The sequence below is a fragment of the Mauremys mutica genome, chromosome 6, assembly GCF_020497125.1.
Source record: "Mauremys mutica isolate MM-2020 ecotype Southern chromosome 6, ASM2049712v1, whole genome shotgun sequence".
Lineage (NCBI taxonomy): Eukaryota > Metazoa > Chordata > Testudines > Geoemydidae > Mauremys > Mauremys mutica.
In genome coordinates, this window is record NC_059077.1 from 102,418,867 (window position 1) to 102,438,127 (window position 19,261).

At 39.9% G+C, this 19,261-nt stretch overlaps 1 protein-coding gene across 1 annotated transcript in view; it reads left to right on the forward strand.

The window, feature by feature from the left end:
* FREM1 (FRAS1 related extracellular matrix 1) overlaps window positions 1-19,261 on the forward strand; it is a 103,598-nt gene that overhangs the window by 37,793 nt on the left and 46,544 nt on the right. The window contains exons 9-20 of the mRNA XM_045022325.1: window positions 997-1,341; window positions 1,963-2,105; window positions 3,429-3,625; window positions 5,184-5,274; window positions 7,289-7,456; window positions 7,782-7,990; window positions 8,364-8,457; window positions 10,967-11,219; window positions 12,531-12,728; window positions 14,074-14,259; window positions 16,915-17,111; window positions 18,329-18,554. Coding sequence (XP_044878260.1) covers window positions 997-1,341; window positions 1,963-2,105; window positions 3,429-3,625; window positions 5,184-5,274; window positions 7,289-7,456; window positions 7,782-7,990; window positions 8,364-8,457; window positions 10,967-11,219; window positions 12,531-12,728; window positions 14,074-14,259; window positions 16,915-17,111; window positions 18,329-18,554 — 2,307 coding nt within the window. The remainder of the gene's footprint in view (window positions 1-996; window positions 1,342-1,962; window positions 2,106-3,428; window positions 3,626-5,183; window positions 5,275-7,288; window positions 7,457-7,781; window positions 7,991-8,363; window positions 8,458-10,966; window positions 11,220-12,530; window positions 12,729-14,073; window positions 14,260-16,914; window positions 17,112-18,328; window positions 18,555-19,261) is intronic.

Here is a 19,261-nt window from a genome sequence, read left to right on the forward strand (position 1 = left end):
AAGTGCCAAATCATAGGGCCTGTTTATGGAGCAAAGAAGGCTTCTGAAGCCTGGGAACTGGTATGGTCCTAGGGCATGGCAGCCGGGATAACTGTTGAGAGAGAGCAGCAAAGAGTCCTGTGGCACCTTATAGACTAGCAGACGTATTGGAGCATGAGCTTTCGTGGGTGAATACCCCCTTCGTCGGATGCATGCTGCTTTTACAGATCCAGACTAACACGGCTACCCCTCTGATGTTGAGAGAGAGGCTCCACAGGGAACTTTGCTCCTGTTGTGCACTGTAAAGCAGTATTGTCTGCAGCTCTCTCTGTGCCACCACACAAGGAGTTTTTTGTGGGGCATCGTGTGTGTGCAACCATTGGATCCACAGCTATGGTGGAAACCCTCCTCCAGTAGGGAATTTCAGGGTCTGGAAATACTATTGCAGCTGGGGATGGCTGGGCTGGTGCTCCATAGCCTTGAAGTAGGAGAGTATTCAACCCCTGTGCCCCTGAAGAGACCCCCCGCTCTAGAGTCAGAATTTGACCCTCAAGGCATTTTACCTAAATGAACAGTTGTTTGTGAGCATATAGTGCTGAGTACAATGGAGGTTCTATCACTGTCTGGGACCTCTAGGTACAAATACATAATAATAATTAATAATGGATGTTACTTTTTGCCTACAATGAAATATTGATCTGTAATCAGAAAGCATATACTCTTTGGGCTTAAAATAAACTGTGAGTGATGCTTTAAGAAAGAGTGGTAGATAGCAAACACCGATGTCTTCAAATGATCTATATGACAGTATTGGCATTGTGGGAAGTTGTGTTTGCCACCACAGTTGTGTAACTGTTAGCAAAGTACATAGCTTAGTAACTATGCTGGACCATGTTAATACTTTCTGTTTTGAATGAGTTTTTTTTAACTCAGACATGTATTCCCCTTACCCCAATAAAATTCATACTGAGGCTGAATTACACATCTTTGAAACGTCTTCTTTCATTGTTTTGACAGGAGGAAAAGGATTCATGTTCACGGTCTCTGACCTTAGGGCTGGGGTTGTTCGCTACCACCATGATGACAGTGACTCTACAAAAGATTTTGTGGTATTTAGGATCTTTGATGGCCACCACAGTATTCGCCATAAGTTTCCAATCAATATCCTGCCTAAAGATGACAGCCCCCCTTTCCTGATCAGCAATGTTGTAATTGAACTGTATGAAGGGCAGACCATTCTGATCCAGGGCTCCATGCTTCAAGCTTCTGACATGGACTCCAGTGATGACTACATACTCTTTAATGTTACCAAACCACCACAGGCTGGAGAAATCATGAAGAAACCAGGGCCGAACCTTATAGGTAATCTAAGAAATCCACAGCAAGATGAACTTCCTTTTGTGGGGGCCAAACTGTGCTTGTGGTTACCTTGGTGTAAATCCTTTGAGTTGAATGGAGTTATTCTGGATTTACATCGGTGTAACCGAGAGCAGAATTTAAACCAGAGTTTTCTCAGTCTAAGAATATTTTTCTGTTGTACTTTCTTGGTTAGAGGAACTTGGGTGGTCAAGGGACTTTCTTGATACAATGATTCCTACCAAGCTGAAAATTAGAGGATGGCACTGATGGTGCTAAATTGAGAGTGGGGCGGATGGGGGTGTCTTTTATTCCATACCTGGACCCAGAATCCCTTTGCTAGATTAGTTAGATCATTTTTATTTGTATAAATTCACCTTTTTCCCTCACCACTGGGCTTCAGAGCCATCACTGGGAATGCTCTTACTTCGTATTGAACAATTTTGAAGTTTTATCAACGTTTCAGATATAAAGATGGCATTTTAAATTTCTGTCAATGGATGCACTGGAGAAAGAAACCATATAACAGGTCTCTTCTTTATGAGGATCAAGATGATCAAATTTACCAGTGATTAAAATTATAAACAGTTCTATGAATGTGCTTTCTTTTCTTCTTTGATTCATCAGGGTATCCTGTCACTGGCTTCCTTCAGAAAGATCTGTTTAATGGACTAATTTACTACCGTCACTTAGGAGGAGAAATATTTGAGGATTCCCTTGAGTTTGTCCTGTGTGATAGCCATGACCCTCCCAATCTCTCAGAACCACAGGTATTACGTTTGAGGATTTCTTGCAGAGTGTGGAGTAAATGTCTGGACACCAGCATACCTTCCTACATTGGATTGTTGAAAATCTTTTGATTTTTCCCTCTTTCTAACTGCCAGTCCTAAAAGCACAGCCTAGGATGTGAAAACCAACCTGCATCCTATCCTGTGTGCACATTATTGCCAATAATAAAATTCTCCAGACCAAATTCTCCCCTCATTTATAACTCAGCAACCCTATTTTCTTTAATTTTTGTCTGACAGGAGAATATTGTTAGGTCTCAAAGGTGTTAATGGAGATTGTATCAGGTGTTAAAATGAAAGGCCAAATTCATTCTAAGGGCTTGATCCTCAGCTAGTACTAACTGGCAGTAGCCACTTTGAAGTCAATAGATTTGCACCACCTGAGGATTGAGCTGACTGAATGTAATATTTCCTTGACTTTAGAGGCACACTGCCAAGATTTGTGAATTTAAAATGTGCCCTCCTGTATATTTCTGTTATATATGATACATTAGTCCATCAGTTATTTTTGTGTGGATGTTTAAAAAAAATAGGTACAGTGCCCACCTGTTCTTAAGATATATTTGACAACCAGTGCTTCCGCACAACCCTAGAGTAACAAAACAGTGAAACTGTAAGTAGAGCTGGCTAGAATTTTTTCTCAAAATGTGCTTTTGATGGAAAATGTTGCTTTTATCTAAATTGAAACATTTTGAAAAATATGACCATTTTGAATTCTTGCTTCAGAACAAAAAAATCATTTTGGAATTCCGTTTCCGATTTCCAAATTTCCATTTCTGAATTTTAAAATGTTAGGATTTTAAAAAAAGTTTTTTACTTTTATATTATTTTTATTATTTTTACATTATTTCATGACAATGTAATAGTTTAAAAGTAAAATAAAAATAACAATATATAAAATCATTAAGGGCAGCTGCTACTTACTACTGGTTGAAATATCTTGTCTTCTGTTTCTGGTTTGCAGGAAATTTCAAAAATATTTGTTTTAGTTTCAAATGAGAATGAAAAGAACTTTTTTGAAATGTCAAAATTTCCCATGAAACAGAAATTCAGAGTTTTAACCAGCTCTGATTGTAAAGTCCTCAAACAAATAATACGGAAGAATAACCAATATTACAGTTGTATGAATGATGGAGGAAAAATTAAATGAAAAAATGTACTTCCATTTTAAAAGATTTGTTCAAGTATTTTAAATATGAACTAAATTGACTCTGGTGGTTTCCTTTAAGCATGATTCTAAGAACATTTAGTGTGTTTCCAACATTCTACCAACCCTATGATATTTTTCTGTATTCTTTACTCTAGGTGGTGATAGTGCACATTATTCCTGTGGATGATCAGCTTCCAAAAGAAGCTTCTGGGGTTACCCGTCACCTCACTGTCGAGGAAACTAAGATAGCTCATTTAACTAAGAAACATCTCCATTTCATAGACATAGAAGCACAAGAGAGAGAACTCATCTACACAGTAACCACCTCCCCATTTTTCTCTTCTACTCCTGGGTATGTGAAAGTGAATGTACACTCCTCATCACAGGAGATGGGCAGGCACCAAGTGGCAGGGGAAGTGTTGGTGGCAAAGTAAGGCTGATGCCTGGGTGCACACACCAAGTTCCCAATCCTGCATGCATGGGCCTACCTATGTGGAGCTAGTTGCAGGACCAGGACGTAGTGTGTTAATAATCATGTGGGTCAAAGCCTAAAGCAACAGGATGTGAGGGGCAACATCAAGTGGTTAAAAGAGAGGCAGAGAACAGACAGACCCAGATGTTTTTTTCTTTTGTTTGACTTCATCTTGTATTTCACTGTGGCCCATTGGATGGTTGGTGGCCCATTTGGTGAGTTCAGCACCAGTACCCTCTCCAATTTACCAAGAGGAAAGAGTTTTGCTTACTACCACTGTGTAGCTCGGGCTGGGGATCAACACTTTTCTGGTTTGCGCCAGGCCAGCAGAGAGTCAATCTGTAACTTAGTGGTATGGTTATCTGTCAGGGGGCACATGGTTAATAGCCTTGAACAAGCCTGTGGGCTAATCAGAAGAACTGCAGCTAGAGCCTATAGTGGGCAGGAGAGAACTCAGAAGCCAGGTGTTGAGGATAACAGGAGGGAGATGGGCCTTTTAATATGCATGTATGATATGAAGTCGATATACTCAAGACCGAAAAAAGTGGGTCCAAACTGTTCCATAAGGTGTGAATGAGATCTTAATAAAACTGTGGCTTTGGAGTGGATCAAGTATTTTTAAAGGCCTTGCAAAGAAAATGGCGGAAGTTGTTTGCAAGAGGTTAAACAAAATAGCCTGTAGGGATCATGCTGAAGCTCCCAAAGCAAATAAATGGCCTTTTTGGAGGGGCTTTTTGTGTGTATATAAAAATTAAAATAAGAGATTTGTAATTTTGATGCACGTTGCTTGGCAAAGTCCCAGTATTGGAAAATTCTGTTTCAATGTTTTCAATTTTATCAATTATTTTTGCTGTGTGATTTATCTTCAATATACGGGACAAGTTATTTTGAAAAAATAAATGGGTGGCCTTTGCCTTTTGTTGTGCCAAGAGATTGGTCCTTAGGAGGTGGAAAAGTTCTTGTCTCTCACTTTTAAAAGACGAGAAAGTTGAGTTGTCAGAAATTGGTTCAAATGAGCCTCTGAAAAATTTAAAGAATTTGATGTAATATAGAATTTCTTTTATCTAAAGAAAAATGCAAATATCAAGTGATAGGTATGTGAAGGGCCAGATTCTCAGCCAGTGTAAATCATCAAAGTGCCTGAAATGTGTGGGGACACTTTGGTGTAGAAGTCCAGGACTTTGTTCATTGTAAAGTATGTGTTACTTTTTGGTGGCCAATCCATGGCTCGTGATTCCTTTGTTCAGTTTTCTGTCACAGTTTGAAATCCATAATAAAGACATTTATGATAATGAAAAAAGAAAAGTAAATGAATTTTATTTCTATGCAGCTAGTGGTCTGTTGGTGGGGTTGCAGCACAAGATTGAATTGTATGATTTTTTCTCCTGTATTAGAAGTTTTGCTAATCAGCGCATAGTGTGTATGTGTCTTTGTACAGCCCCTCTGATGCTGGGAAGTTGTTTATGGTGGACAGCATCCCCAAGCTAGTCAAGGATCCTTCTGCTCCAGCACTGAGATCATTCACTCAGGTTTGTTACTAAGTGATTCCATACTGGAACCATACCCTGTTTAAGAACTGACTACAGTGGTGCTGTCATTTTTCCTTAAGTCACTTCCTTTCAGGTTGTCATGAGGCTTAGAAGTGGAAACCAACCCTAGCCAGTACTATCACTATCTCAGTTTAACAAACTCAAAATTCAGCTAACTCGATTCATATTTTTAAAGAAGTGTCTACCATGATTGCGCTCTTCGCATAAGTAGACATAGCTCCCATTGAGACCAAAAGGAGTTGCACTTGCTTGTGTTAGAGCTGAATGTGTCTCCAAATATTTGACCTGAGTTGGGCATAATGTCAGGGGAAGAGATGGGTTCAACCTGGACATGGTTGGGTTTTGCAAAGCCCCATCAGTCTGATTTCTTATCGCCTCTAAGATTCTTTCACATTGGCTGAACTCCGTTGGAGTAGTTCTGTGCATCCACATTTTTGTTTTAATTTTAAATAATTTAATAGAATCGTAGGACTGGATGGGACCTCAAGAGGTCATCTAGTCCATTCCCCTGCACTCATGGCAAGACTAAGATTATCTAGACCATCCCTGACAGGTGTTTGTTAACCTGCTCTTAAAAATTTCCAATGATGGAGATTCCATAACCTCCCTAGGCAATTTATTCCAGTGCTTAACCACCCTGACAGTTAGGAAGTTTTTCCTAATGTCCAACTTAAACCTCCCTTGCTGCAATTTAAGCCCATTGCTTCTTGTCCCCTCCTTAGAGGTTAAGAAGAACATTTTTTCTCCCTCCTCCTTGTAACAACCTTTTATGTACTTGGAAACTGTTATCATGTCCACCCTCGATCTTCTCTTTTCCAGACTAAAAAAAACCCAATTTTTAAAATCTTCCCTCACAGGTCATGTTTTCTAGAACGTTAATCATTTTTGTTGCTCTTCTTATGGACAAATTGGACAAAATCCAATCTTTCCTGAAAAGTGGTGCCCAGAACTGGACACAATACTCCAATTGAGGCCTAATCAGCACGGAGAGGAGAGGAAGAGTTATTTCTCGTGTTTTGCTTACAACACTCCTGCTAATACATCCCAGAATGATGTTTGCTTTTTTTGCAACAGTGTTACACTATTGACTCATATTTAGCTTGTGGTCCACTATGACCCCCAGATCCCTTTCTGCAGTACTCTTTCCAAGGCATTCATTTCCCATTTTGTATGTGTGCAACTGATTGTTCCTTCCTAAGTGGATACTTTGCATTTGTCCTTATTGAATTTCATCCTATTTACTTCAGACCATTTCTCCAGTTTGTCCAGATCATTTTGAAGTCTAATCCAATCCTCCAAAGCACTTGCAACCCCTCCCAGATTGGTCTCATCGACAATTATCATCTGTGTTGCTGTTTTTTATTATGCTGTAGTTCAATAAATCCCATTCTTATTAACATTTGTAAACTGCCCGGCCATTACAATTTACTGTATGGTTAATGTTGCAAAGCAGTTTTCCTTATAGCCTTCTAATTGGCGTCCTGAACCACTCAGTCAGGTGCATAAGATCAGTTTCTGGATGGGAGACTTTGCTGATAGTTTTAGTCTACTTTAGTATCTTGTTGTGATTTGGGTAAACAAAGGATGTGCAATTAATAAATATTGCTAATGACAAATTCAGAGATCTCTGGAATTCAGAGATGTACAGATACTGTAGTGAATGTAGTATTAACAGCTACACTTTGTGATTATTTAAAAGTCATTGTATAAAAAAGGTTTGGGGGATGGCATACCTCATCCAAGCTGAGGCCCCCATCTTCTGTTTCCAGTTGTAAATTGCACCTCCACAAATCTGGGTCTTTGCATCTCTATCTAGAGGTGCAGATACTCAGATTTGTGCCAGTAGTTGAAATGTGGGTGCAAAGATTCAGAAGGGAATTTTGTGGGCACAGATCATACCCAAAGAAAAGGTCATCCTTCTGAAAACGTACCTTAAGATTTTAAATGACAGTTTCCCTTTTTTCTTTCTTTCTTTTTTCCTCACTTTTTGCAGCATGCTGTGAACTACATGAAAGTTGCCTATATGCCCCCTATCCAGGACATTGGGCCTGAACCTCAGCATGTCCAGTTTATTTTTTCAGTCAGCAATCAGCATGGAGGCACTTTATATAGGATCTGCTTTAATATTACAGTTCTTCCAGTGGACAATCAAACTCCAGAGGTACATCTGTGTGTGTGTGTGTGTGTGTGTGTGTGTGTGTGTGTGTGTGTGTGTGTGAGGGAGGGAGTGAATCTCTGAATATTAATATGGTTTTACTAGACAGAATACTGCTGAAATGATCCATCTGTTACTGATTGGTGGCTGGGGCCAATATTTGCTCTGTGTTGTGGTAAGCTCCTTACGTCTTCCCAGCATATGACAGACGAGTTATGCCTTTGGTGTTTTGATATTTATTATGTTTCATCTTTTAAACCCAAAAGCTCTTTCTAGTTCAAATTTAAAGGTGCAGAGGGAAATGGTAATTCATCTCTTCCCCTCTGTTCAGGTATTTACAAATAACTTGAAAGTGGAAGAAGGGGGACTGTGCACCATTACAGGGAGCCATATTCTGATGTCAGATGTGGACACAAAACAGGAGGACCTCCACATCTACCTTCAGAGGCAGCCGCTGCATGGAATGGTAGAACTGGATGGATTTCCTATGAACAAAGGTGACAGGTTCACCTGCCAGGACTTGCACACATTAAAAGTCAGGTGAGAAAAGGTTCTGCTTTTAGTTTTGTTACTATTTGTTCTCACCAATCAAACTGGTGTTAAATTCCAAGAGCCTCAGTTTGTGTGAGTTGGCAAAGCCTGACCCCAATGGAGCTCAACAAATGTACACCAGCTGGCCTACATTGGCCTACAATGTTCTCTGCAGATTCTTAAGTTTGCATTAAAAATAATATTATATCACCACCACATGGTGAATGAACTGCCACATCTGAGCAGGCCGTAAAACTGAGTCAGGAAACCATGTTGTATTGTGATGGGTAGTTGGGCAGTATTGTCCTGCAATGCTTGCTGTTCTTCTTGATGCAGGCACATATTGTCCATGTGAAATTAGTGCAGAACTTAATTCCCACAGGTATCAGCATGATGGCTCTGAGACTCTGAATGATGACATCCTCTTTGCAGCCACAGATGGCATTAATTCTTTAGAGTTTGTACTACAGGTCAAGGTCAGTGTGTTGCTCCCTGCTTGTACTCATGAGGGCATTCATCCGCATAGAAAATGATAATGTATCAGTTTTGAAAGCCTTCAGAGCTCCTCAGAAATTGGAAGGAGTTAGACTAGATGGGCTTTTTGCTGTTCGCTTTGGAGCTTATGTGACAATATTGGTTAGAGAGAAAATTTGGCAGGTACAAGTGATGAGACATCTGCACCTGCTCCTGCTTAGCCACTACTGTCAGGAATGAATCCTCAGAATTAAACATGGCGCATGTGTCAGATTAGTGAAAGAGAGTTTTCTTTCTGAAGATATAAATTCCACACTTAGAGGGATACAGCAAAGTGATATCCTTTATTTTTTTTAAAACAAACTTTCCTTCCATATTTGTGTTCCTAATAACTCCACAGAATGCTTGGCTCGGCTTGGTTTGGCTTGGCTTGGCTTGCAAAAACTGCAATCAAGTTTTTATACCAATATGTTTTCATTGGAATTAAAGAAAAATCAGAAAATCTTTTGACCATTAGGTTTTGTAAATGTTTGTTTCTACAAAACCTAAATTTGAGGCTGGACTTGATCTGACAGAGTCCCTCTAAGATCTTTGTACTTTTGTATTTATAAAGATAAAGGATGTATCATCACGCAACCTCCCCCAGAGCACCCCCTTATGGCCAGAGATGGCTCTGCAGCGCCCTACTTCAGTTTCCCCCGTCAAAGGGCTTCTTTAAAAAACTCCACACAAGCTTTTTTGTTCAATAATGCCCTTTCTACCAGGGTCCAATTTATTGGCATAAGACACAATTCCAAAACTCTGTCCTGGGGCTTCTTAATTTCCCCGGGTTTGCTCTCTGGAGCTCTTCCCAGCCTTGACAGGCCATTCTCAGCCCTACGTGGCTGGATATTTTTTCTACTTCCAGGAATCCGCTGTCCCTGACCTTCAGCCTGCTCACTCAAGCTCTTCTGCAGTCTTTGCCACAGCTTCCTCTGAACATCCCCCCCTCTGTCTGCAGCTTCCCGCTGCTTTTATTGGGGAATCACGTGATCCCTGCTCAGCTGTGCCATCTTAGTAAGAAGGGTTGGCTGGCCCCAAACCTCTAGCCCTTAATGAGGCAAGCCACCCAGTTACAGGGCAAAAATATGCAGAAGTGCCTGGAGTGCTGAAGCCATGTGTATTTACATGCTAGTTAATATTAAAGCACAGTTGCTAGAGAAGAACTAGACTCAGTCCCAGCAATTCCCTAAAGCCAGAGTTGCCAAACATTTTCATAGGGCGGGCCACCTGTTAGTAGAGAGATCATCTAGTAAACCCTCGCCCCTCCAAATCATGCTCCAGTTCGTGATCACACAGTGTCCCACTAGCAATAGGGAATCACATGTATAAGATTTTGCAGTGTTGCTGTCCCAAGTGCTCAAAAATCATGAGCTGTGGCCCCTGAGAATCATGAGAATGGCTTTAAAATTATGAGATTTTTTAAAAATACATATGGGGCTCTTTTTATTTACTGTCAGTGTTTTGAAAGCTGAGGTCAGACTCAGGGCACATTTTCAAGCTTTTCTTTACAATCATCAAGGTTAGAAATTCAGCTGACAGTGTCCCGATTGACAGTATCTGGTGCCAACAATTAGACCGTCATAGGTGTAGTTTGGATTTGTTCTCTTTTTTTCTCTTTCTTTTTGTGTAATCCATAAAAGAGCATCATCTGAGTTTCATACTGTTTTTGTTATACAACTTGAAGGCTTATAAAACCCCAGAATGTTAGTTGGAAAAGGCCTAATTTTCCTTCCCCTGTGGTAAACTCACAACTATATAAAGTTGAAAAGCCAAATTCATCACTGGTGTACACTGATGCATCTCCACTGAAATCAATGGAGTTTCACTGGCTTAGACAAGTAGTGAACTTGGCCCAAAATGCCAGGCCTATACTCCTTGATTTCCACCACGGCCACAAGTTATCAGGATATGTCTTTTATGTCCAGAGGTCCCTATCCGTGCCCTATCAAAGATGCATTGCAGCATGCATTTGTTTTCTGAAGGGTTATGAATGGCATTGCTGCTTCAGATAAAAATGTATTCATGGGGCTGACTGAATCCTGCTGCATTTCCTTAGTCATACAAAATTCCCATTGACTTCAGTCAGACTATTGTGACTTCATTGTGAGATCCTCTTAAATGAGGGACCCAGGATTTAATTCCATTATAAAATAAAGATTGGCTGTCACTAATTTAGTATACAATGCTTGATAGTGCATACAGCCTGAGCTAAGACCGGTTTCTTAAATTTTGTTTGCCTTTTCATTTGTTTATTTATTTATTTAGCCTTTCAGTATTTCCCATCTGCCTCTGTCTTTTTTTTTTTAGTAGATGCATGTAATTTATTCAATTTTTTGGCCTATTTTCTACATCTGAAAGTCTAATCATTCACTTTGGTTGAGCATGCCCCATGTTTCCTCCCAGTGAACTGTGCTTGCAAGGACAAGTGATGTGTACTTAACGTGAAACTGTGTGTGTTTTTCTGTTTAGGTGCTACCTGTAAATGATGAGCCACCTATCATGAAAGATGGCCTCATTCCCCTAATACAATGTCCAGAGGGTGAGGAAGTGGTCATCACCTCAGAGTACATTTATGCCACCGACGCAGACAGCGATGACATGAAACTGACTTTTATGCTGGCTCGACAGCCCTACTATGGAGTTGTGAGGAAAGCTGGTATCGTCGTGGATCGCTTCTCCCAAGCGGACATTGTCTCTGGAGTAGTGACCTACAAGCATACTAGTAAGTGAGACTAGAAGAGCATTAGATTGGAGGTCCAGCCAGATAGCTGTGGGATCTTGTGTAAATCCAGATAACTCTGGCAGCTCATCACTAGGAGATGCTGAAAGCCTGCATCTACACTACTGCATATAAATAACCACATGCAAACACAGTTGTGGCCCAAATGTGTCATGTAACACTTTCTAATTGCCTGTTGGGATGAGAAGCGATCTCAAAGCCCCTTTATAGAGTCATGGTTCTAATCCTTCTACCTGTAAATACATTTACCATGCTCGATACCTAGACTAAAACATGGTTCCTGAACATGGTAAAAAAATAAGTCTTAACATTTTTTTGCAACTGTGAACATGTTTCACACCTGTGTTTGGATAAATTAGATTATTTTTATATTCCAGAGAGGGATATAGAGATTCAATAGAACAAAACAATGATTTGGGGGAGTCCTCAACAGCCACACCTGTTCTGGAGAGTTTACAATCCTTTTGCACTAGAAGGTAAATTATGTTGTGGTTTGACAGAAAACCATAATTTTAGCAAGGGGTTCTTTTTGTTTTGTTTTTAAAATTAAAGCAACTTTTCTAGAAACTTCATAGATGGTTTGGATTCATTTGATTACATTTTGTGCTCCAGGTATTTGCATGTCAAAAGAGCACTGGTGATTGCACATGCAAATCAAGGCCAAATCAAGGCTGAGAGTTTGGCCATTAGAATACTCTTCAAGGATTTTCCCTGGATAATAAGTGTTTTCCTTCTATACGAGTGTGAACACTATTGTTCCAACTCTTGTTTCAGAATCTGAATATTCAGGATCTGAATATTTTTAAGTCTATAAAAACATCCTGGCATGATGTTGTTGTATCTTCTGTCAATTCTGTCCAGGACATGGATGCATTTCCATCCTCCATAGGAAGATTGTCAGTGTTTTAGGAATTATGGGCCTGTTCTCCATTGATACACAGGGGATTTGCGACAAGTAACTCCCTTCCTTGACCAAGGGGGTTTTGAGGATTAATTGGTCATGTATGAAAGGTACAATGTAGATTATTTATAGTAAATAGCATTGATTAAGATACCATTTCTTCATCTTGCTCTTCCAGCAGAGAAGGGCTGTATATAGACTCTGGTTATATCTTTGAAAAACACAGAACCAAGCAGTTTCAGCGCTTTCATTTTAATTTTGTTGTTTTTTAGCCTCTTTATCTCACAATTTACTCTGAGAATATTGTGGATAGTCCATAATTGATACAAGTCACTGCTTCATTGAGTTTTGGTTTCTTATTGTAGAACATCATCTGTTGCATGTTTTTCCAGGTGGGGAGATTGGCCTGACACCTTGTTTTGACACCCTAACCTTGGTTATCTCTGATGGTGAAGCTGGCATGGATGTGAATGACTGCTGTTATGATGGACTTCTTCCTCCTCCAGTACCACTTCATGATTCCTTTCCAGTATATGACATTAACATCAGTGTATTTCCAGTGGACAACCAGCCACCATCCATTGCAATTGGTGAAAATCTTCCTCTTTATTTCTATTCTATTATCTTTTATCCTGAATAACTTGATGTTGGCTAGAAGCTAGATTCTCAATATTTTCTAGCACCAAAAACTGACCAGACAGGAAGATAAACATGCAAAACTTTTAGATCATATCAACCAATTTTTCCATACAGGCATTCTTTTCTGCAGGCACAGTTTGCACCTAGAATTCAATTTCAAGTGCAAATCTGAGTAACTGCCCCTACCTGTTTGAGTCAGTATGCAGACCAGGTAGTTAAAGATTCAAGTACTCAGATCTGCCCCCACTTTTCATTCTTGCAAGTGCCTGCAGAAAATTAGGCTGAACCTCAGTCCTTTGAAAATGTACTCCATACGCTTCTGTGTAATAAATAGATAGAATAATAGAAATGGTCCTGAACCAAAAACCCAGATCCAAACATCTCTGAACTTCACAAGAATTCAGAACTGAACTTGGATCCAGATTAGATAACGCAGGGTTGTGCAAAACAAAAATATAGCCATAAATATCTCTCGACTTTACCTATTACTTCTTAGCATGCACTTTACAAACTGGCCTTTTCCATATGAAGGGAGGGGGTAATATTTATAGTACTTCCACTTTATGCTGTTAATTAATGAAGACAAAGATAAGTTGCATTGTACACATAATTCATTTAATACTTGTGAAGCCAGATTTTCAATTGTTCTTGCAAGGATCAAAAAGCAAATAGTAAAGAAAATAAGTCATCTTGTAGTTGATAGCCTAAATTTAATCTGTCAACAGATTCCGTTGACTTTGATGGGCTTTGGATCAGGCCCATAGTACCTGTCATAAAAATACACTTTCTATGGACGTATCTTTTCTTTTATAACGTCATTTTATAATGCCGTTTACTGTAGGCATCGTGTATATGTTCTGTATTGCAAAAGAACTTTAAACATATGTATGGGTAGCTTTGTAATTTGCAGCCTATCACCCAAGCAATGTTCTGGAAATGAAGTATTGTCCCAGCAGGGAAATTAAACACCGATGCATGAAAAATTGTTCATTATGAGCAATTCGTAACAGCTCTCAGGCAATTAATGCTCTGACAAACAGAGGTAACAACTGATCTTGAGCAGCACATAAACCATACTTAATGGCTTATCAGTAAAATTGTTTTGTGATTTCCTCCCCCTGCCCCCCACCCACCTGCTTACATGATGAGAAAGTGGAGTTGATACCATGATTAGAAAACATTTGTACCAGCCTGTTTGTAGTGCAGTTTCCCATCAGCTATTGTGCCAATTTCTTTAGTAAAATACCCCAGTAAGTTGAGTTAAATAATACTCATCATCATGTCATTTGTGTCTAGGTGCCATGTTTGTTGTGGATGAGGGTTTCTCAGCTGTCATTACCGCTAACAATTTGTTTGCTACTGACCCCGACACCGCAGCAGATGACTTAGAGTTTGTTTTGGTTTCTCCTCCCCAGTTTGGTTACATTGAAAATATACTACCTTCCCCGGGGTTTGAGAAGAGCAACATTGGTATAAGTATAGGTATGTGTAGACATAACGGCAAGAACACCAATACTGTACATGTTACATGCATGGCTAATGGACTGCCAGGCAGTAGGCTGATGTGTTGTCAGGGCAGTGCATGCTTTAATTTACTCTTTATTGGGAAGGCAGGTGTACATAAATAAAGATCACTGAGGCTGTGGGTGGGGGGGGATTCAGAGAGAATGTAACCATGTGAACATGAAGAATCGGCACTCAGATAAATTAAGCATATTTAGATTTACACATTTGAGCTGCAGTCTGTGTTAGAAATGACAATATATTAACCTATTTTCTCTACTCTGCCACTTCACATTTCTTCTGTACTCCCTCCTTTCACACACACACTTCTGTTTTTCATTAGTAAAGTACTATAGGCAAAATGCCTCCAGATAGGCTCTAAGCCTACATTTTCAAAAATGACTAGTGATTTTGGTTGCCTCATTTTTTTTTTTTTGGGTGTCCATCTTCAGACACTTTAAACTTTAAAGGAGCCTAATTTTCAGAGCACGAGTGCGGTGCACTTTCTGAAAGTCAGGGCTCTTACTGGTGTTTCAGGTTGGGCACCCCCAAATCACTAGTCACTCTTGAAAATGTAGATAGGTAGGATTTTCACAAGGCTCTAAGTGACTGAGTGGCACAAGTCCCAATGACTTCCAGTGTTTTTTGTGCTCCTCAGTCATTTAGGTACTTCAGAAAATCCCACCAAAGTCCCTATTTAGGCAAACCTTTTCCTATCTACTTACTTGCATTTACTCATTTAGGGCTAGATTGTGCAAACCACACATCTTCCATAGTGAGGGGTGGTGTAGAGCTGCAGTATCCCAGAAGGAGTATCATGTGAGGCATTTGGTCTCAGGAAGATAGAGTGCTTCTTGGAGCTCCCCAGTGTATGGGGGGCGGGAGGGGTGAAGCATGTGCCCTGCTACATCCTTTCACAGGATGCAATATACTCCCTCCATGGGTATGTCTATACAGCCCGCAACAGCAAACCTCCAAGTTTGGGCCAACAGACTTGGGGTAATGCGCCTCATGCTAGTGCTCTAAAAATAGTTGTGTAGACAGTGCCTTGAAGTTGCAGCTTGGTTGCTGAAGCCTATGGAGGGGGGGTGGGCTTCAGAGCCCAACCTCCAGTCCAAGCCACAACTTCAAAGCGTTGTCTAGATCAGTGGTTCTCAACCAGGGGTATGGTTACCCGTGGGGGTTTCCAGGGGGTTCATCAACTCATCTAGATGTTTACCTAGTTTTACAACAGGCTAGTGCAGTCAGTACAAACTAAAATTTCATACAGGGAATGACTTGTTTATACTGCTCGATATACTCTACAGTGAAATGTAAGTACAATATTTATATTCTAATTGATTTATAATATGGTTAAAATGAGAAAGTAAGCAATTTTTCAGTAATAGTGTGCGGTGACACTTGTATTTTTATGTATGATTTTGTAAGCAAGTAATTTCCAAGTGAGGAGAAACTTGGGAGTATGCAAGGCAAATCATACTCCTGAAAGGGGTACAGAAGTCTGGAAAGGTAGAGATCCACTGTCAACCCAAGCTGGGAGGCTCACTTTCCTGGGCTATGTAGACATACCTTGTGTGGCTAGCTAGCAGAGCTGGCTTGTGATTGGCAGGAAAGCAGCCATGGCTCTTCCTTCCCCCTCCCATATTCCCTTTGGGCACTAATGTATCCCAGACAAATAAGCAACAGTCCCTGTGCTACCTTGAGCATCAGCTCACCCTTTATACATGCTGCACAAAGAGTGGGAGGAGAGGCTTTTTATTTCTGTCACTCCACTACACTCTCATATAAGGGCCAGGCAGACTTTGACTCTAAATGAAAAAGAAATCTACACAAGAGTTAAGAAACTGTGATGTAGATCTGTTCCTGCCTTGTCCAATTTACCTAAGCCACTTCCTACATTGGACTGATCATAAGCAGATTTGATTGGTTTGGGACGGCCACTCTTGGCTTACATCTACAACTGCAGTGTAAGAAGCAGCAAGACGCTGTTCACAGTGATGTGAGATTACCTCTGTTGGGAAAAGTCTGAATTTCTTTTTGCTCTAAGCCTCCTGAGCTATGTTGGATTTGAAAGAAATTGAACATGACAGGTCAAATTCATTCCTGGTGTAACTTCACCTTGAGATCGGAGAATTAACATTTCTCCAGGTGCTCTTTAGGCTTGGTCTACATTTAAAAGTTAGGTCAACATAGCTACGTCGGTCAAGGGTGTGAAAAAACCCCCACTCTTGTCTGACATAAATATGCTGACCTAACCCCCCAGTGTAAACACAGCTATGTCAACAGAAGAATGCTTCCATCAACATATACCTAACTGCATTTGGAGAACTGGTGTTCCCATACTGATAGAAAAAATCCTTCCTGTGTCTACATTATGGAATTATGCCGGTGTAGTTACACAAATATAATTATGCCAGTATAGTCCCTCTATAGTGTAGACACAAACTTGGTGTGTTTTATTTAGGGTCCATATTCCCTTGCTTCCTCAGCATTAAGACTGCTTAAAGATATGTAAAACCCAAATTATTTGTACCTGGAATGAGCATGGATTTACAAGTGTTTAATGGGTTACAGTGTTTGTTAAAAGGGAATCAGAATAAATGTGTTAATTTGTCATCTCTTTGAATTCTCAAGCTTCATTTCAGCTGAAACACCTGAAAGCCTTGCATATAAATTATGTGCAGTCCAGGCATGTGAGGACAGAACCAACTTCAGACCAGTTTATGATTTATGTCACTGATGGGAAGCATCATTCAGTGGAGACCCCATTTTATGTCCTGATCAACCCAACAAATGATGAAGTCCCAGAATTCGTAGCAAGGAACATAACTGTAAGGAAGGATATGAAATACTCGATATCTAATGACTTTCTATGCCAGAAAATATATAGCCAGTGGCTCCTTTTTAATACATATTAGCATCTTTCTGAAACCTATCCCCTTCTTTTGGTCTGCCGAGTGGAATTCAGCCCTGTGCAGGGAAACACAAGGCCTATTCAACACATAAGTCTCATATCAGCCCTTAAAATAAGGTGTTAATGTTGCACGGGCCTTGTGCTGGTGCTCTGCACAAGAGTGAATTTCACCAATTACCAACTTTTGTAGTGTTTTAACTAATTACGTGAGCAGACTTGATTTATTGTAATGTCTATGTATATTTATCTAACCTCTTGTATGTACATGTTTTTGTATATACACACATAGATGTAGCTCCAATATTTTTCAAGACCCCAAAACTCAGCATGCCCAGAGCTAAAAGCCACTTCACTGATGATTTGTATGATTCTCAGTTTCCTTTACAATACTCTGGTAAAAGAAATTGTCATGGTAAAAAAAGAACTTTCCTGTTGACCAAAAAAAAAAAGGGGGGGGGGAGGAGGCAAAATAATATTACCTTGGAAACATAGAATGAAATCCCAGCCCCTGTTGCCATTGACTTCAATAGAGTCAGTATTTCACCTGTCATCAATCCCAAAGAACTGATGTGCAATTGTGTATATATGCAATGTTTTACAATATTAATTTTTTTCAAACTGTGTGGATCTGCCATGTAGCCGCCTCTTAATGTATGTAAGAGTGGTTATGGTCATAAACATGACCATGTAAAAAGGGCATCTTCTTATTCATTACTGGCCAGATTCTCAGCTTGACCCCAGGAGAGAGAAGAGAATCAGGGAGCTGGTTTCTTGTGTTTTGTTGATCTATAAGGGGCAGTTCCTGCAAATACTTACTGCTGAGCATAACAACATTTACTACTGCGAATAGTCCCATTGACTTCAGTAAGGCTGCCATAGTAGTAAGCACTATGCTGGTAAGTAAGTAAGAGCTCAAAGAATCAGACTTTTAAACAATAAAAGAATCTTTGCTAAGGAGGTGGAGGGTTGTTTTTTTCCTTTTGGTTTCAGAGGCACCTCTGATGAATTGTGGGAGGGACCTAGCTGCTCTCTGTGAGGGAAGAGGATTCCATTTCTGAAAGAAAGAGAGAAAGAAACTACTCTTTCTACAGAAAAATCATGGTTATTGTTGCTTTGTTTTGTTTTGCTGTTCAGGTGCAGGAGGGCCAAATGAAAGAACTGGATCCCTCTGTAATCAACGTGATTGATCTGGATGTACCTCAAGATCATTTGATGTTTACCGTTGTCCAGCAACCCCAGCATGGATTCCTCATTAATGGAGTTTATGGCAATGATATTATGAGTTACAAACGATTCATTAACAGTCACTACAATCATGAATGTCCTGTGCATGACTTTTCCATGGAGCTTCTTAAGAATGGTAAATGCAGCATTTCTTTTGCATCAGTCCTTTTGTTCCTTTAAAAATTCACACCAGACAAAGTGGCCTTGTAAGAAACATTCATCACTTATTCACCTGGCCTAACTATAGTTTCATAGGAAAATTTAAGAATAGCAAATTAAATCTGAGTGGCATTTTCTGAGTTCAACATATTTAATCCCTTGGGACTCCCTCAAGAAATTCATTCTGGGAAGCCTACAGCTCAAGTTTCCTGTAAGGACAATAATACAGTTTTCTAACCCTTAGTGGAGATCATATGCTTTGGAAAATGAGAGGTCTAAAATGTGCTAGCCAGTATGTTTTAATTAACACTTTTTAATGCCACTTAGTATCTACTCTGGGTCATTTTTAAGAATGTTATGTAGTCACGGGTAGAAAATTGCTCTACGTGATAGAGGTAGGAGATGGGGCTGTATTGTTAACCATGACCAGCTAATTGAAACCTGTTTGTCTACTCTGATATTCTGGAGAACAATGAAGTAATTAACATGATTTCAATAGATTTACACTTATATAACTCAAGATCAGAATTTGGGCCTCAGAGCACTGAGGACAAATATATTCTCCCTCTGTTTTTATAAGGTCACCCATCACCATTGTATCTGATCTCCTTCCCCAAAAAGTAGACACAAAAATATCAGGTACTCATCCTACATTCCTCAGTCTTTCCTAGTCATTCAGTCTTT